Here is a 23,964-nt window from a genome sequence, read left to right as displayed (position 1 = left end):
CAGTTTGTGTGAGAAACCGTCATCTGCTCCGTTTCTGGGCCATCCTTAATCTGGAGACAAGCGACGGTGTCCCTATGCATATCTTAAATTGTTTATCATGCAAATGATGGCACGCAGGCTGCTCTGCCCTCTCCTAACGGCCCAGAGCTCCCAGACTGCAGACCCCGGCCCCAGCTGCAGCCATGAGACTCCCAGACGGCCTCAGCTGTCCCAAAGACGGAGACCGAGAGGCACAGCCCCATCTCCAGCTCTGCATTACAGACAACTGCTCCCCACCGCCGCCCTCCTACGTCCAAGTTCAACCATCCCGGGGGGCGTCAGCTCCTTTAGTCCGACACCTTCCCCCCCCCCCCCCTAAACCTTGCCTAAGCCCTTTGCCTGTATACGCTTGCTGTCCATACAGAAATCCATCTGCGTCGCATGACATTTCAGGAGGAGGGCGGAGGGGGTGGAAGGGGAGCATGTGCATTTGAGTGGACGCAATCTAGAGACAGTAAATATCTGAGAGTGTAACTTTTAATACACTCCGCTGGAATAAACCGGACATGAAGCCAGGCTGGCAGAGATACAGTGTGCAGGGACACGATGCATCGGGATGCCTCATCTCAGTGTCGGCGTCTAACTGAGCAGGGTGAGAGAACATGGCAGCTAGCATATGGGGCACGGGGTGGCGCGCTGGCACTGCCAGTCTCTATCCATCAATCTTAGGCACAGAAAACAGGGGCGGGCGGGCGGGAGGCTGAGACGGATGGTCGTTCCCTCACAGTGGCTACATCTTCGGTTTTACCCCCCCCCCCCCCCCCCCCCAAAAAAAATATGTTCCAAGATTCTCCTTTTTTCCTCGTCCCGTAATCTTGACCTCGAATCTTTCTGGTTTCACACGATATAAATCTCATAACAGGGTTATATGACGATCAGGTGGGGTGTCGCGACAGGGCGCGACCTCGCCCCACGTACAAAAAACCCCAATCAATCTATCCATTATGGTATCAAGCGAACGCCCGAGAGTTTCACAATGCCAAGAGACATACGGCCTATAAATAAGGCTCGGCTCATAATGCCAGTGACCTTATGATATCATGTGAACTCCACTGCATGATGATCTAAATGAGCACAGAAAAGCATGTCCGAACAGCTGACAGGGCCAAGAGGCATATTGGATGTGTGCGTGTGTGAGTGTGTGTGCTCACACACAGGGCAGATGTTTAACAGACTGCACACTGTTGAACAGTGGTCATTCTGTATGACAGTGGGCGGACTAGTTAACAACAGATAACAGTAGTCCCTTTACTTTGCCATTTGAAAAAGGCTGCAGCGCCGACTAACACAGTGCAGCAGGGTACATTATGGAGCGCTTCTCTCTCCGTGCATTTAGCACGAATTGGCTTCAAATTAAATCTGCCCGAGCAATCATCCCAATCAGGCACATGATATCGGATCGGTTAAAAGGAAACGAATAAACATTCAAATGGGCAGGTCGGAATCAAACCCCCGCTCTGTGAAACCAGTCATAAGGGAACCACGCTTGTGTGCACAGCGACTCGTGCTTTCACTACAGCCTCATTTAGCCCCGGTGGACAAACAACAATCTGAGCAGCCGCCTTAAGAAGTCCCCTTAATTACTCAAATCGTGAAAAAACAAAACAAAACAAAAAAACACCCACAATTAGTGGCCGTAGGGTGCCTTAAATAAACGCTTCTTCCTTGACAGTTCAGCATAATTACATTCTTTTCTATCTCTTTTTTTTTTCATTTTAGCATCAGAGTGAGGCTCTGCAGGCGCATATTTGAGGGAACGAGAGATATGGCGGCGGTAATAAGCCAGGGAGGGATAGAGACGCATCTCTCACCACCACATGAGAGGGAATGTGGAGGCCACAGGATCCGAGCACATCTGTGATGCAGCAACAAACCAAAAAGAAACCCATCTTTTTTATCTCTCCCTCTCTCTTTCATCATCTGTTTCTTTGTCTCTGTCTGTGTGTGTCTTTTTCACTATCTGCGAACGTTTCTCATCGTTTTCAGCCTCGGCGTCGGTCTCCGTATGTGTTCGTGGCGCAGCCGAGGGAGATTCACAGCTCCTAAATGCAGCGGCGGAGATTTCACACTCGGGTTATGCAGATTAGATGCACCCCGACTACCAAAAAAACAACAAAACAAAGAGAATCTGAGAAAAGCATGTGTTCCCTCCTGAAATAAACTCTCTATGAACCTCGAGGGGACCGGCGACCCGCTTCCACACCTTTACACCTTAAGGACGTGTTGTTTTTTTCCCCCACTCGTTTGTTATGCTCGTGTTACGGCAGCCATTTTAAGCTCCCATTGTGTTTACCTGTGATATTCTCCTGCTTGGGGATTATTCCTTGCAAGGGTGCAGATAAACAATCCTCATCCCGCGGGGACACCTGAACGGCCACCTCCACCGGGCGACACGCCCGCCGTGGGTGCTGATGGTGGGTCCGCGAGTGCGAGGAGGACGTGGAGAGGGGCGATGCGAGCGGCGAGGACGGCGGCCTGTCCAGCGGTTTGTCCATACAGAGGCTCCCGTGGCACTGCCTCCGCTTGTGTTCAATGAACAGCAGGATGTCCGCCAGGGGGAAGCGGGAGTGGCACTGGCCACAGGTCAGCAGCAGCAGGTCCTGGTCCCCTTTTAGGGGCTCGCCCTGAGCCACTCCCAGCCTGGGGGAGTCCTGGGAGTCTTCTTCCGGTAAAACGCCCGACAGGGGCTCAGCTGCACGGGGCGGACAAGAAAAGAGGATTGTGAGTTCAGCGAGAGGTTGTGATTCTGCAGAGCTGGTAAACAAACATGTGAGGAGAGGCATCAGAAAATCAGTGAGCGTTTCATTCCTCCGACGTGCAAAGACGTTTATAGGAATAAGGCCAAGTTGTCAAATGTGTATGAGAGATATTTTAGAAAGAGAGACAGAAAGAGCACGCAGACTGCTTCGATAAGGACTGACATGTTCAGCTTGCAGGCAGCAGCCAAACGATTAAGTTGCTTGACCCTCTTTATTGTGCTGCCAATCTCACTTTTTAATGAACCTAACACCTCTGAGAATCAAAAAATAGATTCTAATTTGAGTTCAAGATGATTGGACCCCATTTCGTTAAAAGTGCTGGGATCTCGTGAACCAAGGTTAGACATTGAGGGGTTGGATGTGGAGTAGGTCCCTGAAGTACCAGCAGAGAGAGAGAGAGAGGGAGGGAGAGGAGAGGGAGAGGAGAGGGAGAGAGCATTTTAAAGGAAGTAATCTAGCCACACGGTAAACGACATTGGGCGCCCCGACTGGGATGTTGAGATAAGATGTGATGAATTCTTGCCGCCGGTTCAACCTTTAATTCCGTGTCGGGTCAGACGAGGAGGTGGTGAGGGACTATGCAAGATAGGCCCTGTTACCTGTATGTTCGACTGCATTAAAGATGAGGGAATTTGCCCCTATTTTACTGGAGCTTATCTTAACCAGCTTATGCCATGGACATAGGCGGGGTGTGTGAGGCTGGGTTAGGTGGAAAGATTTTTCTTCAAACCAAATAATCTTCATTTTGATGCCACGCAAGAGTGATGTGAATAACTTTGAAAACTAAAATATAATCCTTTTCTTAGACATCTGACTGCGGCAGAATTTCAAGTAGTCGAGGCCGGTGTTTCCCCACTGCAAGGCAGGAGGACCGTCTGTTTCACTATCAGGAAGATCACTAGGCCTCCTCGTTTGCCATTTAAAATTTTTATGGCTCCCTGATATTAGAGTGGATCAATAATTCCATTTCAGGGGATATTTTTTTTTTTTCATGTTCAAATGGAGTAAAAAAAAAAAAGAAATAGACAAAATGTGTCAGGTACATTTCCTACGCCTGTATAAATATGTTATTAAGTCTTCTTTTTGCTACATGACAGCTCACCATTTGATTTTGAACGTATTTTGATGTTCAAATACATAAAAACTGAATGATGATGCCACACAAAATGTATCTGAACTCAAAAGATCTGGGTCAGAGATGAAAACAATTAATGATATAGGCTAATTGAAACCTCTTCCAAGTGCAAAAACATTTTTTTACATGTCTATTTTTCTAATTTTCTTCATGCAAAAGCGTCCATAACTTTATGTCTGTATTCTTTGTTAAAAATCCTGAATATTTCCCCTTCTTTCCTCCCTTATATGAGCAGAACAGGGAGCATCAAATATACAAACACTTAATTTGAGCTAAAAAGAAATGCATGTAGGGCTTTCTACATGGGCTTGGTCAAACAGCACAGGGATAAAGTGGATCAAGTTCAAGTTCATTAGTGGACGAAGGGACTACAATCATATTGCGCCCCCCAATGGCAAAGCCTTTGACAATTACCCCTCGAATGAAGGCATACATGATGATGCGAGAGAGCATAATTGGTTTTCAGCAGAATGGGAACATCTACCACAGAAATAATGAACTACAAATTAAAAAAACTTGTGATCTCCACTTAGAACTTAGACATATTTGGAGACATCTCTGCATTATTATTAACACAGCTGTTTCTGTTGTTATCAGCCTAACGGTGGGAAACGGTTCTCCTGCGTGAAAATCCCATCACACCATCTCAATCAATGTCCTGCAATGTGATCGCACGCGCGCGTACAAACAGCCACTTCCCCTGCCTTCCTCTCCCGTAGTTGTAAAACAGCGTCGCGGAGCTTCGATAACATGCTGCGCATTAACAGCGTGGTGTCGACGGGGAGAGAAAAAAAACCAGCGGCTCGGAGGCGATATGCGAAACAGAAAGTATATATCTGTGTCTATAACGCACACGAGGTTTGTGCGCTGCGGACGGAGTGGGCATGTAAACACCACTTCCCCGTGTGGAAACCGGCCGAAAACGTGTGAATACGGAGACCGAGCGACGAGGAAGAGGGACGTTGTGGTAGAAATGGCTTCACGCGCTTCACCTGGAAACTTCTGGCAGCAGCAGCAGCTTCATATAGGCAAAGGTCTCCGGCCATAAAGCCCATGCATGCCCTTTAATGGCGAAACCTGGTGTGGGCTGCGTTATACAACACGGTAAAGCAACGCAAGTTGGAGCTTTCTGTCACGTTGTTAAGAAACTTCCAGAGGGAATTTAAAATAACCTGTAGTTTCGGACGCTTAAAAAAGGAAAAGTAACCTCACTTAGGACAGCGGTGTGTCCGCGCAGCGTCTCCTACCTATTCAAACTCCCCCCCCGGGGAAGTTACCCCGCACACAAGAGGGGGGGAAAAGGCACAAGAGGTGGCTCGCTGAGAGGGCTAAACAGCTGAATTAAGTCGAAATGCGATTAACATCCACTTACGCGAAAACTCCCGTTTGCTCAAGTGCTGGGGTTTGCCTTGCTTGCGGCGAGACATGTTGGTTCAGTGGCGGCTTCTCAGCTGAGTTCACATCGGGAAATCCGTCTCTACAAGGTAGAATCCAAATGAAATATCTTCATTGATGCGTCTGACATCCAAATAAGAAAAAGAAAGAAAAAAAAAAGAAAAAAGGGGAAGGGGGGTGGGGAGAGAAAAAAAAGAACTGCAAATCATACAGAGGGTGATGCGTTGCGCGCTACGGGCTGTGCGGACCTCTTCATGACTTTTTTCGCAAAGAGAGAGTGATGGGGGTACGCCGATACCCCCCTGAGCTGCAAGTTCAAGTGCGGACGTGACGTTCCAGCGAACTTGAACGTCAGGAGACGGACGGACTGAGACATAGAAAACATGGGCAGGGCGAAGCCGGCCAGTGGGAGGGGGACAAGCCGTAATAAAAACCAATGGACACTCATTATGGACTACCTATGGAAGGAGGAGGGAAAACACAGAAGAGAGGTCCCGAAGACACCAATGGACAGAGGGGATCAAGGGGGCTGGGCTAAGAGAGAGAGAGAGAGGGAGAGGGAGAGAGAGAGAGAGAGAGAGAGAGAGAGAGAGAGAGAGAGAGAGAGAGGAGTTGAGTTATCCGAGGAAGTGGAGGAGCAGCAGAGAGCGCATGAAGCAAACAGCAGTAATAAAGCAGGGATGTGGTGAAGGATAAACCCAGCTTTACTGCTTCATTCATATTTATAACAGTTTTATGCTCATGTGAATATTAAGTGATTATGTAAATTCAGGGTATATCCCCCTTTTTAAAACAAATGTGGGTTTCATTTCATTATAACATGTTTTTATTCCCATGATTACCCTTTTTTTGTATAATTAGATTAAAGCTTTCTGTACTGTTAACGAAGTGCTATAACAGTGTTCTAAACTGTCTGTGGCTGTTTGCTGCTATGTGTAGACTACAAAGTGGATCTCCCTGCTTTGGGTTTTGTCCACAATGGACGTGCTAACACATGTGGCATGAATGCAAGAGTGGGATGAGAAGATCAAATTAACATTATAGTCTAATATTCGGGCTGATAACAACGAAAAATAAGGGGAAATATAGGATACTTAAACAGATTTGATCCTAGATGTATAATCTAATGTCAATTGATGTAAAGGCTGCAACATACGCTGATTTGATGATATTTAACAGCGTTAAATCAGTTATCTCTGCAAACAAGTCACCGAGATTTGTTTTCTCAGCTTATTTTAATGTTTTTATCTGACAGGTTGACGATACGCAGATACATTTCTTAACAAAGAAGGCTATAACAGGAGAATTATTACTAAAAATAAATCTCAAATATTCTCAAAGCCATGTGGAGGCATTAGGAGACACTCTGCTGATAGTGACTGGACTGTAATATTATGGACATATGGAATATATAGCCCTTGCAAATGATTTAGCGTTGCTGTTGAGTTTTTTATAGCCTTATTGTGATTTTTTTATAGCCTATAGTGTACAGGAGTACAAGCAGTAAAAATCAAATGCAACCAGGCAATTAATGTGACATTTGAAACGGGGAGTCAAAAGAGTAAACCAATTATGGAAAAATTATTGCAACATTTTGTTTACATAGCTGTAATTCTCCCGCTGTTTTGGATGCTAGGTTGGAGCTGCAAAGCATGTTTATCTTTCATAAATGCACAAGAAAAAAACAAAAAAACAACAAGTAAATGTTTTCATCCTTCAGGGACGCCACTGAAGAACTGAATGCATCAATGAAGTGTGGCTGCACTTTAAATCATGGGCTAATAATAACTGTTGTGTAATGGAACCACAAAGGGGTATTTAGCTAAAACAATGAATGTCGTACAGTAGACGACGGTAAGCACGAGTCACCTGGGCCTCATTGTTATAATTAGAAAAATTATATAAATGTCAAACATAACCCCAACAGGCCTAAACTGATCTTTTTTTATTGTTAATACCTGTTTTCATATCGCCAGCATTTCATCAAGTTTTAACAGATGGAGTTTGAGCTTTATGGCTATAAAAAAGCTCCATCTCTAATGTAATGCAGATGAGGACTCATAAACAACAGTCGGGATACAAACTCGTTTCATATTCAGAAATATACCTGTTAAATGGTGGTAGTCCAAAATTAATAAGAAGTGTTTTTTTTATTTGATTATTATTATTATTATTATTATTCGAAAAGTGTGAGTTTCAGTCATTTTTGACGGTGCAATGAACGCCTCATAATTCATCAGGATCAACAACCGCGTCCAAGCCTTCTCCCACATCACAACGCAATACTTTGGCGCCATCTAGTGTTTAAACTAAAGATTGACTCCAATACAGCACATACATTCTGATTATATACCGATCATTTGTGATATTTTTATTCTGAAGGCTTCAGATTTTCACAGAATTATATTGCCTGTTGTATTAGTTTTATTAACAACCAACAAGCCACTTAGCCTACATCACTAATGCTGCTACTTTTTTAAGGGCTGGACCACCTGCTTGTCACGTTGCCATGCCAACAACCCTATTATAAATATCGCCTCTACAATAATGTCTACCTTTATACATTGCTTCCCCAAAATCCACCAACTAACATGGGCCCACTGACGCTTTGCTGTCACTATTACGTAACCGCGCCGCCGCTCTTCCTGTATGAGCGCATAGCGCCACCGTGGGGCCAAGACGCGGCGACGTGGAAGGAGCTGGGCTGGGCGGCGGGGCTTGCGGGAGCAGCAGAGCCGTTGTTCATTCTCCTCTCGGCTCCATGTCGGATGCTGACTGTCCGTAGAGTGTCGGTGAGTGTCATCTACGTTCCGCTGTTTGTTGTTAACATAGCGGGCCGATCCCGTTAGGCTGTCGGTGCCGAGGATGGAGACGACGGTGAAATGAGCATCGCTGTGTGTTTGTGCGACAAACCACGCACGTCTTGTCGTCCATAACGGAGGGGGGGGGGGACTTGGCCGCACAACAGCAAATAGCCTCCATAACCCGATTTGCAATAACACGTGATACCTGTTATCCTATGTGTCTAAATTAGCCTCTATTGGGTTTAAAGAGCGCGCGGCGATGAAGAGGGACATCCTGAGCATTAAGGAATACGCTTCAGAATACAAGTCGGTCATAAGCATGCAGGGCAGACCCGCCGTAAGCTGCGTGGCCTGCATTTATTTACACCATAATGTCTTTGTATGACATCAGGTTTATGATAAGGGGAGATGCGATAAAAAAAAACGCCCGGCCGAGACACGGCCTAACTGTACAGGCTCGGTCACGGAGCGACCAGAACCCATCGGAAGCACTCATGATAGAGATCCATGATTGAAGAGAGTGGATGGAGCCGTGCGTGTGTGCGTGTGTGTGTGTGTGTGTGTGTGTGTGTGTGTGTGTGTGTGTGTGTGCGCGTGTGTGTGTGTGGTCAAGCGTCTAAAAAGAAGAAGGGGAATCTGGGCCACCCACTGAAAGGGTTAACCCGTCCATTCCTCCATGGGGAGAGAGAGAGAGAGAGAGGGTCCTGTCAGCTCCCATTTGGGAGTTGATGCACGAAAAGAAGCCCCAGATATGACGACGCGTGCGTAATTAAATCCCATTTAATTCACCCGTGGCTTCTCCAGAGCGTGATTCAGCAGCGCCCTGTGTGTTGCTGATGATGCTCCTGCAGACAGAGAGGGGGGGGGGGGCAGTGAAAGGGGCTGTTGTGCTGGTTCACGTGCGCGAGTGGTCTGACAGCTGCCTGGGAATCATATGAGAGCGTCTCTGGAGGCAGAGAAAAACATCATCCTTCCCTTCCTTCCCTTCCTGCCCTGCCTGCATGCGATCATTAAGGGCGCCAGTCATCTCTGTGGTTCTGCACAGCATCCAGTTAAATGAGCAGTCTTTCTCCTAATTTACCCCACCATCCTCACTTCCTACTCTTTGTACAGTGTCTTAACTCCTCAGCGTGTGTGTGTGTGTGTGTGTTGTTAACAGGCATGTGTCCTCGAGTGATACCTGAAATAGCGACTGCACATATGACACACACTCAGATGTTTTTTTTTTTCCCTCACGTCATGGCATAAAGTGGCGTGCCTCATTCAGACACTCTAAAGAAGTTCTCTTTCTATTGATCAAAGCGTGACTCATGAACAGCCTCATAGATAGCCGGACGGATAATGTTGTTCCTGTTATCCAGCAGGATGCATTAAAGGGTCAAAGGTGAGCTCGCGAGGCAGAGATGAGTCTGACTTCCTGGTTCCTGGTGAGCGGCGGGGGGACGCGTCATCGCCTCCCCAGGGAGATGATCTTCGTGGGGAGGGACGACTGTGAGCTGATGCTGCAGGTAAGCGAGCTCCTGCAGGCGCACGCCTCCGAGCTGTCTCTGGATTGTCATCCGGATTGCTGAGATTAGCCTGGATTACATCAATTTACTGGATTTTTTTGTGCGTGTGTGTGTGTTTTAAAGTCGCGCAGTGTGGACAAGCAGCACGCCGTCATCAACTATGAGCCGAATACAGACGAACATAAAGTGAAGGATCTGGGCAGCTTAAATGGGGTGAGTTCTCTGCTAATATAATATATAAATGTACTTGAAAGAGAATCAGTCTCTGAGACAGAGTGTAATCTAACCAGAATCTTTATCTGTCTTTGTCATGTGTCGACTGCAGGGGTTCTCAATGTTTGGGGGGGCAGGGACCCCTTACAGGGTCAGCAGCAGGAGTGATGTGTGATTGACAGATTGACGTGATGTGTCACAACCATATCAGTTTCTATTGGCCCAAAGTTAACCTGGGTGGGAGTAATGGACACAATATGCTTGTTTTAGTGCTGCAAATGGTCCCCATCTGTAGATATGCATTATTTAATGATACAACTCAATATTTTATAATTTATAGAAAATGATTTTCCGGACCCCCTGGCTATAGTTACGGACCCCCAGGGGTCCCTGGACCCCACTTTGAGAACCTCTGGTCAAGTACTAAGCTATCCTCTATCTGATAAAAAAAAAAAACGCTGTTTTTATGAATAACTGTCTGTTTTTGTTTGCAGACATTTGTCAACGATGTCAGAATTCAGGAGCAAATCTACGTCACACTGCAAATTGAAGACAAATTGAGGTTTGGATACGATATCCTTTGAATGTGATCTGGTGTATCTGTCAAACCTGTCTAATGCAACACAAGGTCACTGCACTCTGCCTGCTGCATAATACACAAGGCTATCAGTGCACGTTTTTCACCCCCTGCAAAGAGCTCATCGTCTTCTACCTTAACCTGCCTCACATACCAACCTGTTCACTGTGGTTCGAGGAGAGCTGCATATTCCAGAGGAGGCCCTCAAGGTTAGACCTTATGCATGTCCATGTGTCAACGGATGGAGTAGATATGTCTGCTGAAAGACCTTGTATTATTTCATTAGTGTGTAAAAAATATATATATATATATTTATAGTCAAAGAGAGGAAAGATTTCTGCTGAATAGAGCAAAATACTAATACTATACAAAATTGATGAATCTGCTGTTTCATCACAGCAAACTGGCCAGGTGGCTGTAGAAGGGATAGGATTTCATCATGATGGGGAAGATGAAAGTCCTGCAGTAATATTCAGAATGTCCTCTCAATGATGTGCTGAGAAAGAAAATGTCTGGAGACATGAATGTTTTCTAAAATGCCCTTCTAGAGATTTAACAGCATGTATTTCCTCCATCTCTCTGAACTCTCCCTGCACGTCCCGTATGTCAGCATGAGAAGTACAGCAGCCAGCTGCAGCTGAACCAGAAGAAACTTCCAGTGGTGGAGCCGTGTAAATCTGAGGCGAAACCCTCTGAGGCAGCGGCGGCACCGGTATGTGAAGGGGCCGCAGCCAAACCCCCCCAGGCCGGCAGGGTGGAGGATAAGACGACAGGTGAGGATGTCCGAGTTGCATGTCTTTGTCCAAATGTTGGTATCTTGGTCTCACAACAATAGCAATTTTAAGAGCTCATCTTGTGTTGGACCCGAAAAAAGTACATGTTTATATCGCCCTTTTAAATGCTAAAATATGTTTCAAATGTCTTAGCTGTGATAAATGCAGCTGTGTTCCCATGTAAGACTAACTGACAGGTTGTGTTTGCCAGGAGACGCAGCAGCGTTGCACAAAGTCACACCCCTCTATGGCCAGCCTGCCTGGTGGGGAGATGGAGACCATGATGGCCAGCAGCCTGGGAGGCCTGAAGAGAAGGGCTCGGATCGGAAGCGGGAGAAAGCTGAAACAGGTGTCAACACTGCAAAATCCTTCTTAAAATCCCTCTATTTTAAATAACTTCAAATATAGTCAGTCTGGATGAATATATTGCTATTTCCAGACGTTGTTGTGCTAAGTGCATGTGTTTTCTTTAATTGTGACAGACGCCAAGAAAAGTGCAGAGGTCCCAAAGTCCGCCCTGCAAACAGCTTCCAATCAGGAGCCCAGCTATTTTGAGATCCCAACCAAGGATACTACCTCAGCTGGTAACGCGAGCGGTGAAGCCCCCTCACGAGAACCAGAGGCTGGTGAGTCTTCTGCAGCAGATGCCATCCATGGCCACGCCTCCTTCACCATTGAGTTTGACCCCGCCGCGTTAGCTAAAGTGGCCACCAAAGATCGGGTGGCGAAGGTCGTATCGGAGACCAGGCCGCGGCCAAAAAGGCCTGCCGGGGAGGAGCTGAGTCCACTTCAGACAGCCATGGTAGCTGCCGAGGTCAAAGTTGCCGACTGGCTGGCCCAGAACGAGCTGCCGTTGGCTCTGAAAGACACAGTTGCAGAGGAAGATGGGGAAAGTGTGAAGAGCGATGTGCCTGTACAGCTGAAGAGTCTGAAAGGTGCGTTTGTGCAGCCATTTGTGCAGATGTGTGTATTTCTTGCTTGTGTACATCAGTTGTAGCTAAAGCCTCTCTTTAACCATCCGTGTCTTCTTCATTAGCCTACATTCTCACCCATTACCTTCTACTCTCTCATGCCAGGCAGTAAACATGAGGATGGCACCCAGAGTGACTCAGAGAATGCTCTTGGAGAGCAGCGCAGGGCCGCAGCGATGGAGGAGCGCTCGTGGGGGCTTTGGGGCGGCGCGGGGATGAAGATCCGAGAGGGTCGCGCCAACGTGCCAGAGGGGCTCTTCGCGGAGGAGGACAGTCCCGCTCGCCGTCGGAAGTCTTCTACTTCCAAAGTGGTAGGTGGATTCGTGGAGAGGCGACGCGGCTCGCCGCCACATCAGCCAAGCGGCCGCGATGAGTGCTATCACCAAGGGGATGATTATAGCGACAGAGGGACCTATACCATTGAGCTGGAGAATGGAGATCACGAGGAGGAGGAGGCTAGGAAGATGATTGACAAGGTGGGGAAACTTATAGTAAAGCTTGTTTTCTATAAATAGTTGGCTTCTGACTATATCACGAATCATTTTCACACACGTGTGGGTATGCTTGTTTCAGGTGTTTGGCGTGGGCGAGCAGGAGGCCGTCTGTGTGTCCAGGCTGGCGAGTGCCGACCCCAGAGAGAGGCTCACCACCCAGAGGTCTGCTACGGCAGACAGAGGAAAGTCTGGACGCGTGGAGACGGAGGTGCAAAAACCCTGAATGCTTTAATATTCAAGCCCGTAAGGGATCTAAACGCTATAATTTACAATCATTTGTTGTCTTGTGTCCTTCATACTGTCTTTGTCCAGGTACTGCCTGAGGAGCTGATGGTGGGTGGTCCTCGCTGGGTCTCACAGTGGGCTACTCTGGCTGCCAGTCACATTAGGACAGACCCTGAGGGATCAGGAGGGGAGAGTCACATCATGGTCACAGAGGACAGAGGTACCGATGTAAAATCTGAAACATTTAGGTCGCATACCACCTACCATTGATATGTAATACCCTACTAATAATCGATTTTTCTCTCCTTTTCAGCTGAAATAAGTGAGTCCAGCCACTCAGCCTCCTTTACCTCATCCGGTTACACGGAGCGTAAGAGGAGAGCCCTGCCCCAGCTGCCGGGTGAGGAGCTCGCCCTCGGAAGGAGGACCCCAGGCGCAGGCCTGCGTGCAGATATGGGGGAGAAACAGGACACAGAGCTGCAGGAGAAGGAGAGCCAGGAGGAGAAGAAGGCCAGGGGAAAGACTCGGCCCGGTCACGGCACGGGAGGTGTGGGCAGTCACGGCGGTAGCCCCAGTCGCTCCTCGCCAGCCAAGTCGCAGGACAGTGCTGGCGGGAGATCGGGCCAGTCGGGTGTGTTGGCCAAGCTCCCCCCTCGTCCACTGACCAGCGGGGAGAAAAGGATGGAGGAGGCACGGAGGAGGAAAAAAGAAGAAGAGAAGGCGAGGGAAAGTAGTGGGAAGCCATTGTTCAGGCAGGAGAGTTTCACCGTGGAGAAACCGAGCTCCAACGTGCCCGTAGAGCTCAGACCTCGTATCGACGGGCCGCCGGGCAGCAGGAGTCAGAGTCGGGAGACGGCCGTCGACGGCGCCACACTGCAGAAGGACTCCGAAGCTGTGGCAGCCTTTTTAGAGACAACTGTGTCGGACCATGGTGATCCACCGAGCCATTCCATCGAAGGCTCCATGTCACCAGAGTCAGACGTGGACACCACCAGCACAGTAAGCCAGGCTGAGGGAGCGAGAAAAGTCATCCAGAAACGGCGGACTCTTGCAGGACAGCAGAAGGAGAGAACAGTAGTGTGCTCCTCCGGCAAAGGCCCAGCCGGGGGCCGAGAGACCCAGGACAGGAGGGTCAAGAACAGGGCATCCGGCCCTCCGCAGCCCTGGACTTCCCTGGACCTCACCGATGATGACGTCAATTCCAACTCACTGCTCTCCGACTCCCAGCCCACCTCTACACAGGCATCTCGGAGCTCACATGCGAGAGCCCAGACCGGCAGCACAACAGTGGGGGCAAGCACCAAGTCTAGTCGAGCTAAAGTCACCCAGGCCCTTGCCTCTTCTGCGGCCAGTAAAACCACAAATGCTCCCAAGCCCAGGCCCACCAGGGCATCCCTGCTGAGGCGAGCCCGACTGGGGGACTCCTCAGACACCGAACCCGCTGACCTCGACCGAATGTCTGTAGCCTCTGAGGCCTCCACCACCAGTTCCACATCGAGGACAGGGATGGCAAGAAGGGGAATGTCCAGGATAGAGGCTCTGGCACAACCGAGGAGGCCGAGGTACGGCTCCCCGTCGGCCCAGAGCGACTCAGAGGCCACCGTGACGAGGAGTAGAGGTGTGGGGGCCCGGAGCGTTGCAGGTGATTTTGCCATGAGACAAGGACTGAGAGGGTCCACTGGAACCTCAGTGTCTGGACCCAGAGCTCGGGCTAACAGTGCCTCCAAGCTGCCCGACAAGAATAAAGGCACCTCCTCCAGTGGACAAGTCACACCTGCGTGTAAGTAGACCTTCCCACAGTTAACCTTTTGCTTTCATGCCTATTGGAAATTTATCATATATATTCACTCAAAACAAATTATTCCTTGAAGCTACGCTAATTAATGTTTTTTATCTAAATGGTTCAAACCATTATTTCCAGTTTAATGTGAAAGGAGTTGATTGTAGTGAATAGTTTTTACCATCTTTTTGTTTTGTTTTGGGCTACCCACCCAACCTGAATGACACAGCACATCTGAAGCATCTAAACTTAGCTTCTCTTCTTCCCGAATATTAGCGAGCACGCGGTGGCGGCGCGTTCCCGTGGAGTATGCCTCCACCTCAGAGGACGAGTATGGCTCAAACCGCCACATAGCCAAGCAGGGCCAAGCTCGGCCGTTCCCTTCCACTCGGGTAGCCCAGCTAGGAGGTTCGGCCCCAGCAACTCCTAATCCTGCAGCCCTATCCGGCCTGAGGCAGAACTCCAGGGAACAGGACGAGTACATGAGGGACTGGACCGCACACAGCGAGGAAATAGCCAGGTACGTGGGTGAGAGGTACACCAGTGCAGTTTGAGAATAGTGATGAGTCATGAAAACAATGTTCAGGCTTATGTAAGTATAGATATGTTATTTGTGTCATTACTTGCTTTATTTTTGGGCTGTGGTGTGTTTTTGATGGTTATGTGTTTGTCTATGAAGTATGAAAACAAATTAAATTATTTATATAGCCCTAAATCAGAAATTACAATTTTGCCTCAGAGGGCTTTACAATATGTACAACAGATAAGGAAAAACTCCCTTATATAACCTTGAACAGGGAAAAAAAGGAATAGACCTCAGGGAGAGTAACAGAAGCAATAGATGTGTATCACATAATAATTAGAATATAGTAAATCCATATGACATAAAGGGTGCCTGTAATCAGAGCAGTAGTAACAGTAATGGCAGAAATAACAGAAGGAAATCATTAAAATATCACCAAATAAAACAATAGGTTTGACATATCCGATGGTGATATACTATGTGTATTCATTCATCAGGATTAGCCAAGACCTTGCCAAAGACCTAGCCATGCTTGCCAGAGAAATTCATGATGTTGCTGGAGAGATCGACTCAGTCAGCCCGGCAGCCACTGACCCTGGACCTGTGGTAATCATCAACTTACTAAATTACCATTTCTATCTGCCAGATTAGATAACAGCAAAAATATCAAGAGTTGTATTCATTTGCTGCTACTCAGACGGAGGAGCGTGTATTTGATGACAGCTTGGACCCGAGCAATCCTCCTGCCGAGCAAAGCGCCGTCCTGGGAACCAATGGGCGTTCTGTGGAGCTTCGACCCAGAGGCCCTGGTGGACAGAGCTCCCGCTCCATCCGCCGGCAGACGTGGAATAGAGATGATGTGAGTCACCGGTTTTAATATTGAGCAACGTTCTCTAAAGATATAGGCACTCTATTGCAAGTATGAGGAGAAAATGTTGATGTCTGGACCACAGCCAGCCACTAGAGGGAGCTCCCTACATGCTAACTGTCTATGTAAATGCATAGATAGTCATAGTTATAATCAAGCTCCATTAGGCAATAGTATTTAAAAGGTTGCTCCCTATCCACACCTCCTGCATTCATTGTAAGTCAGTGTTAAATAAAAGTGATGTGTTTCATTTCCTCAGGCGGCACTAGACAGTTTACTACTAGCATCTGTTACTCAGCTGTCAACGAGGATCCGTCAGTCTGTTGACAAAACATCCAGCAAAATCAGGTGAGCGTCATGTTGTGTCACTAAATAGGAAGCGGATGCATGAAGGAATGTTCTGTTATTGTAATCTGGTGTCAATGTATTGCATATCCCGCTGAGAAACGAACCAATGCCGGATTGAAACTGTTAAAATAGAAACCTATTATATCGGGTGTTAATATTCCTGTCTGGGTTTGATGTCGGAACTAGGTCAAGCAACGCAATTTGAGTGGCACATCACAGAGGTTCACACTGACAGCCAGCTACATCTCACACTCACCGTCACACGCAAAGGCTTTTTCTCATTCTTCTAATAGTTCTGTCAAGAAGTATAATTAACATGTTTTTTTACTTTCATTATTTTTGTATGCTTGGCTTCAAGGATCCTCTTCAAGGATAAAGAGCGAAAATGGGAAGAGATTGAGAACAAGCTGCAGGCAGAGCACGACTCCCTACTGCTCAAGAGCTCCAATAAGGTGATGGGCCCGCCCTCTTCTCATAGTCGGTTGCATCCAGCTCCACCACAAGTACAGCCTCACAGTGGCCGTTAACTCTTTTATTGTTGTTGTTCCAGAATGTGTGGTGAGGATTTCGGTAAAGGCTCAATATCCTTCCTTAAGCACGAAAACCACAGTTTAAGTCATGCCTGAATGATTACGTGGTATGAACTGCTAGACATAAAGAAAGATTTATTACATGCATATAAAGAACTACTTTATTATATATTTGCACGTAATGTGCTTAAAGATGGCCGGTGTAACTTTTAAAATAAAATATAGGTGTAAAGTAGGGCTTTGTGCCTGTTAATTGAGAGGCATTTTGATACAGTCATCAGTCCAATCAGCATAGTGTTTGCTTTTTGGGATTAGTTTGGCATGAATGAATGCAGAATGACAGCGTCTGAAAGGCGAGTTATTTTGCCTGAGAATTTGTTTATGCCAGTAATGCATTAGCTTTTCAAAGGGAAATTAATACCATTCGGTTTAAGACCAATCCTTCCCCTATTCTCTGTATTCGTACAAAACCAGACAATATCTGATTACTTACTGAAGCAATCATAGTGAGTGCTGACAGTATTACAGCTGTCTGGGGTATGAAATCAAAGACACGTACAGTCACGCACACACCATTTAGACCAACTTGCTAGTTGCATTTTTGGGGAGCAGAGTGCAACGAATGTGGTTGTTTTGATGGAGAGGAGAAAAAGAAAAAAAGACTTACGATCTGCAGGTGCAAAATGTTCTGCCTCTCTCAGGGGCAGGGGCATAAATCCTGCCTTAAACCAAGCTGGCCTCATGTGAACCCTGAAGCGATATGTCGGCCCACCACCAGTCACCGGGCTCGTAAAGCATTACTGAGCATACGAGGCAACGAGGAGATAAACTCAGTTGATTCATTTGGTGTTTGACCGCTCATTAAATCACATCGCTTTAAATGTTTTATTTGTGTTGTCTGAACAGGAGATTTCAACCATTATTCAAGACCTGAGGCGAGTGGAGAGACAACTGCTCGGTATTGATGTCATGCTTACTTTACTTTTTTGTGTATTGTTTGGAGCTGTGTTAATGGTGAAATACTAATTTCTAATGTTGTTGTTGAAAGTGATCGACCTGATGGTGGACCCAGACGGCACCCTGGATGCCCTGTCCATTCTGGGCCTGACCAGCCCTCTGACTCAGAAGAATCAGCAGGGGGCCTCAGTGTTGCACCCGGGAGCTGAAGCTTCCTCCGGGACGCCCTCGAGGCCTGAAGGACGAGCCACTGAATCCTGCGGACCTCCAGACCATGCAGGGGTGGCAGAACAAGACCCGGGGCCACGACAGAGACCTAGAGCCCAGAACTGATACACCAAGGACATCATTCAGAATGCATCCGTTATGTTGGACATAGCCCGAAGGAGTGAGGTTGGAAGATTTTGATTTGACTTTGATTTTTTTTGGTTTGAGACGGAGGAAAGAGGAAGGAGAGCGGTGCCTGTTCGATGTCAATCAAATTGACTCATGATGGGACTTTGTAAAAGTGCAACGCTACCAAAAAGCAGCTCTTGTTCGATATACATTGTGAATACATAACAGTATCAACTGGTGGGCTTAATAAGAAGCTATGACATAATCTACAGTAATCTGTGTTTTTGTGTTGCAGCTCATTTTTATTAACCGTTATCTTTAAAACATTTCACCAGAAGATGAGAGGGTTTCATGTTTAAGATAAACGTCCCAAATTCCTGCATATATATACATTTTTTGTTTTTATTACAAGCCTTTTGTTTGAACTATCAGCTGACTTAAGGCCAATGCAGAAACCCAAACTAGAAAGGTGCCAATGTGTCAAAAAGGTCTCAGTAGAGTTGTATAAGAAAAGTGTTCCTCTATTCTGCACTAGAATAATGTATACAAATAAATATATTGTTGGCCTGTTGCAATTGCAATCCCCAAGCCTGCCTCAGTAATGATTTTCCTTCAGAAAAAGGCCATGTTGCTTTTTTTTCTAAGAAAAGAACTGGGTATGTACAGTATGTACCAGTGTAAATGTTTATTCAATTAAAAACTCCCATCCATGCCTTTATTCCCTGTGGCGATGTCTTTTAAAGCAACGTATCAAAGATAGTGTTTGATATATAGAAAGTATCAAATCTAATGTAGCCCCCCCAGAAAGGTTTTCCTCTTCCAAATGTATTAAGTCACAAGTGCCCTGGACCAAACAATCATTGCAGTTGGAGATGAGAGTTGCTATAGGAGATGGTGAGGTGGAGGTGACATTTGTTTTGCACATTACAAAGCTGATATATGTTCATATTCATCTGTTAAGGACATGATTTGCCCCGTACGTTAACATCCTCGACCAAAAGCAACGCAGGCTCAAAGCCAGCATGAGCAGGAGATCAAATTATATCCTGATCACAAACAAAATGCTGTGTTTGAACCAGCATTGATGGGAGGGGGATGGGGGGGTGGTACTACCTCCAAGTCGTGCAGCTGCATTTATTGTTAAATATGCACTGGAAGGATGGACAGTGTAACGGCTGTAGGTTTTACAGTGTCTTGCCTCATACCAATGTTTACACGTGAATGTAACCTGATCAGAACTGTCGAAAACATTTTAGCCAAAACGACTTGAATAAAGATCGACGATTGCATTTTGTGCTCAGCACCAACTATACTTTGTCTTTGATTCTGTTTTTTTTTTTTTAAGAATTTTCGTTTGGATGTTTTGTATGACGTTTTCCTTTGTAATGAAGTTAGGTTCCATGTTGACCTTGCAATACCTGTGTATTGTTTGTCTCATTTCCAATAAAATGCATGATAATCAGGAGCTCTTTTTGTTTGGTCTTTTCCTCACACGATTCCGCTAATGTTAGCAATGCTTACACGTCCTTTTAGGTGGCTTTAAACCTGGACTAATTTTATTTTTATATATATATATATATATATATATATATATTTATTAATCAAAATCAATAAAAAAAAAGCAAATGTTTGCTAACAATTTCACTATTACATATTGCCACTGTCCCCAAGTAGACAATAACTTATTGTAGAGTAAAAGTCTTGAAATCACAGATCTTGTACATAATTAACAGACTTAAAAGGTCAAATTGTATCTATGAGATCAAACTTGATTTATCTAGCTCTGTATTAAAAAGCTGACTACTCCATTTAAGTTTCTACTTCTTCATCACCCCAGAATCCTCATTTGGCTTCCAAAGCTACAACCTCCCAGATCCTTCCTCCACAAGAAGCCCAATCTCCCCCCCTCCCCTCCCTATCTGGCCTCTCCCAGTCTTTGCAGAGGCAAGTACGTACAACAAATGAGGTTTTAGAGGCCCCACTGCCAGAGCCCCTGCACTACTAATTGTACGTCTCTAGATATTCTGCTCTACTTCCTTAATCCGTAAAGCTGTGTCAGGCTTTTCTCCCTTGTGAGCCACACTCAACACCGCGGCTGCTGGTGCACATCTGCAGGTGTCCGCCTAAGAGGGTGCAGTTTGGCTGAATTGTTACCACTTAGTTCGAGTAAGTTCAGCAGGTTCCCTGTAGGTTCACTGCGGCACTCACCCTGCATGCATTTATTGCATATCAATGAAATATTCATATCACTGCAGCTTTTTCTTGGTTGTCAGTTTCGGACCACCTTGGAATAACAATGATGTGTTTATTTGCTCATGTAGACAAATTAAACATTTATATCATTATAGGATGTGTGCCAGGTGATGCACAGCACGTGCCCTTATGCACTATTCAGTGTAATTTGAACTGTCATTGGATGATTTAGCACCATGCGGCCCCAGAGCGAATAAGATGTATGATTCTGTGCTGTGTGTGTGTGAAGGACACTGGAAGTATTTACATATTCTGCACCTCCTCATTGATGCACCATTAAAACGTATGGGCACTGGGGAGGAGAACAAAAAAATGCTTCGTCAGCAAGTTGCATCCACTATATGTTGATGTCACAAACAATTACTTGGTCCATCAAATGAAATGCCTGATTTACATTTAGTGTTGAAAAGCATATGCTTATTTTATTTTATTTTTTTGCAGAGAATGACAAAAGACCCCTCACCCACAGCAGTTTGCTTAGTTTAGCTTAAAGACAGGAAGCGGCTAGCCTGGCTCTGTCCAACGGTAACTAAATCTGCCTACCAGCACCTCCAAAGCTCACTTACAGGTTACATCTGGTTTCTGTAAAAAATAAAAAAAAGTGTGCATTTATCAAGATGTCACATTATTGCATTTATATTAATTGACAGTTATGGAGTAAATGCTCCATAAGGAGTGAGTTATTGATTCTAAAATACTATGTACAGTAGCTCTGCCAGTATTGACACAGTGCCCACAGGAGGTTTGCTTTTTGAATTAGATCAGTGCAAAGTCAATTTCTCTTGCACCAGCATGTTTTTGTACCCATAATGTACCCCAATTGTGCTGGTTCGGAAAACAAATCTTCAGTCACCTCGTTTGTGTGTGAGCGCCCCTTTTATGGTAGCAGGCAGATGGTGTCTCTCTGGACCTGTGTGCAAAAGGTTTCTTAAGGTGAGGCTACGGTGCTTCAGGACGTCCTGCCCGTATCAGTATTCTGTATGTGAGACCCAAATGGGAGAAATTCGATTATTTCTGTGTGTGTGTGTGCGTGTCTTCATGCCTCTTAGTCTACTTACACTTTTCTCAATCAGATTACTCTCCTTCACTGTCTACTTCTTTTTGCCTGGTCCAGTGCAGCAGCTCCTATTGCAACTCAGAAGCCCATTGTAATCCCCTTCAATACTGGATACACACACACACACACACTCTCCCCACCAAGTCTGTGGGAGTGTGAGGACACATTGGTGCCATGGCCACAGACAGACACACTGTAGTTTCGCACAGAGACCCATAGTGGCTGATTCAGCTACTAAATGATAGATAGCAAAGAAAAGTGGGGAGAAGGGAGTGACAGCATGTCTCTCTCTCTCTGTGTGTGTGTGTGTGTGTGTGTGTGTGTGTGTGTGTGTGTGTGTGTGTGTGTGTGTGTGTGTGTGTGTGTGTGTGTCAGACTGCCTTTAACCCACTAGACAGCAGCACACAGGTCATCAATGGAACTGTCAGATGATCCAAGGTCGAGGGGGCAAGAGGAGCTTCCCCAGTGTCCCTACTTTGTGTGTCCCAAATAAAAGTAGCTTGTGCTGTCCAACAGCAGGGCTACTCCACTTCCATCTTTTTAGAATATAAAGATGGAACAGGTGGGATAACTGATAACTGGCCTAAGCTCTCAAACATCATAGAGTGATTTTGTAAATATGCCTTTTGCAAGGGGAAGAGCTGGAGTTAAATACTTGGGAATTGAAAAGGGGCACGCATCAATAAATGCTTGTTGAAGTATCTAAAGTGTGTACAAGTATATTCATAGGAATGTATTCAGCAGCCCCACAGTGCAATATGCAACATGGCATCCCGTGGGCCCAGGAGAGGCATTGGTTTCATCCACTGGAAACCCATTCATTGTGCATGCCTGTGGTGTATCAGCCTCAGCTCTGGAACTGTGCAATTGAGCTCTGATACCTCCAATGAGAATTGATTACCACTGCTGCTACACAACCATTACACACACAAAAAGACACCAAGAATCCTACAATCTTCAGTAGGATAGAAGATCTCTAAAATTCTTATGTATATTTTTTTGTCCACTCACCAATTCTACCCCTGCCAGCTCCTTGCGAAGGATAGTCCGTAAGTGTCGATTACCGAACGCAGCTCTCGTGTTCCCGTGTGAGATCTCGCGTGACATGTATGTGCTTCAGATAAGGCTGCTGTCTTGAACTGATTGGAAGTGTATACAAACTATCCCGACGTTTTTACCCACCGTTATTAACTTATATTTGGCCAAACTGCCACTAATTTAAAAGTATACTCGTTTTATTCTGGGCGAAATCTTCAGTTTCACTTTCACTTTTGCATTGCGTTCGGTAATCGACACTTACGGACTATCCTTCGCGAGGAGCTGGCAGGGGTAGAATTGGTGAGTGTTCTTAACTGTCTTCTGTTATAAACTTCGGGTTCATGAACTGAGTTGTTGGTGCTTCGTTTTATGTGTAGACACCCAGAGCAAGCTGCTGACGAGGTTTGGCGCTGTTTTGAGCAATGTTAGTGGTTTAAAAATGCGATTTTGAAAGCGTGTGGCTGTTGGCCCCATGCTAACCCACTGTTTGCGATTTTGGACTCTAGCTTCCGCCCGTGCTAGCTCTGAACTGCGTGATGAGCGAAAATTACTTCCTCCACGGCTTAGTTGATATATTTTCATCCAGAAAATAGCTTTATTTTCAATTTCCGCCAAACTTACACTTTAAAGCATGTTCTTTAGAAGCCTGTATTTTAACAATATTTAAAAGAAATTGTGTGTCTGCAAAAATCGCGGTTACAGATAAATAATTCGGTTTGGTGCTGTTGCGAAAAAGTAACCGGAAGTTTTGCAGTGCAGTTATGAAAATGAACCAGACGTTTTGCAGTGCAGTTATGAAAATGAACCAGACGTTTTGCAGTGCAGTTTCTAAAAGTAACCGGAAGTCAACTTCACATGCCGAGGTAAGCTAACCTTTGCTTCTCAGATCTATTTTGCTATTTTTGTTAGCAACAAACCAATTTAGAGCATTGGATATTAAGTGTCTGCAGGGAAATGTATTTGATGTTTTAAGTGTAAGATCCTAATATTCACCATGTTTCTGAAAATGGTAATGTTCTAATTTGGCTCCTCGTTAACTCCTCGTTGCTGGAGATGATGAAATAATCTGTCAAACTATGTTTTAGTTTTACTGTTAATTCTAAGAGTATTTAAAACATAGCTTTCATTGAAAGAGGGAGGTTTATATATTTAATATTTGATGTGTAAGATGGAAAAAAAACGACGACTATAGGATTGACTCACACAATGGGATTTTTGATAAATGTCATGTTGATAATTCTGTTGTGTCACGTATACTAACTAAGGATGAAGCTTTGACTGTTGCCATTGTGGCATCCTCTTGAGGAAGGATATTAATAAAGTCTAATAATTTAGTCGATTACTTTAAAGAATTTATAATCACAATTTGACCAATACCTAG

General features: G+C 45.7%; 3 protein-coding genes across 4 annotated transcripts in view; 2 read left to right on the top strand and 1 right to left on the bottom strand.

Annotated features, from left to right (window-relative positions):
• The window catches only part of LOC311009623 (B-cell lymphoma/leukemia 11A-like), a 34,504-nt gene extending 28,610 nt beyond the window's left edge, over nt 1-5,894 (bottom strand). The window contains exons 1-2 of the mRNA XM_084003919.1: nt 5,306-5,894; nt 2,333-2,731 (exon numbers count right to left, since the gene is read on the bottom strand). Coding sequence (XP_083860045.1) covers nt 2,333-2,731; nt 5,306-5,360 — 454 coding nt within the window. The 5' untranslated portion in view covers nt 5,361-5,894. The remainder of the gene's footprint in view (nt 1-2,332; nt 2,732-5,305) is intronic.
• rps15a (ribosomal protein S15a) overlaps nt 1-6,473 on the top strand; it is a 395,439-nt gene extending 388,966 nt beyond the window's left edge. The window contains exon 6 of the mRNA XM_084004087.1: nt 6,464-6,473. The gene's annotated coding sequence lies outside the window, so the exon portion shown is untranslated. The remainder of the gene's footprint in view (nt 1-6,463) is intronic.
• Nucleotides 6,474-8,010: 1,537 nt separating this feature from the next.
• cep170ab (centrosomal protein 170Ab) lies at nt 8,011-19,700 on the top strand. 2 transcript variants are annotated; one of them, XM_084003864.1, is made up of 19 exons: nt 8,011-8,120; nt 9,494-9,640; nt 9,764-9,853; nt 10,348-10,429; nt 10,584-10,639; nt 11,041-11,203; nt 11,415-11,552; nt 11,686-12,138; nt 12,280-12,650; nt 12,748-12,876; nt 12,981-13,113; nt 13,207-14,673; nt 14,950-15,193; nt 15,694-15,802; nt 15,894-16,055; nt 16,324-16,412; nt 16,771-16,864; nt 17,849-17,900; nt 17,991-19,700. In XM_084003864.1, exons 2-19 carry the CDS (start codon nt 9,536-9,538, stop codon nt 18,230-18,232), a joined length of 4,179 nt encoding a protein of 1,392 aa, XP_083859990.1. In that variant the 5' UTR covers nt 8,011-8,120; nt 9,494-9,535; the 3' UTR covers nt 18,233-19,700. The 2 variants fall into 2 exon arrangements, with proteins under 2 accessions (XP_083859990.1, XP_083859991.1); XM_084003865.1 differs by having other exon boundaries at nt 8,098-8,120; nt 9,497-9,640.
• The last annotated feature ends 4,264 nt before the right edge of the window (nt 19,701-23,964 follow it).

This window comes from Eutrigla gurnardus (assembly GCF_963514095.1).
Source record: "Eutrigla gurnardus genome assembly, chromosome: 3".
Lineage (NCBI taxonomy): Eukaryota > Metazoa > Chordata > Actinopteri > Perciformes > Triglidae > Eutrigla > Eutrigla gurnardus.
Note: the sequence above shows the minus strand (reverse complement) of the source record. Positions and strands in the feature narration are given on the sequence as shown.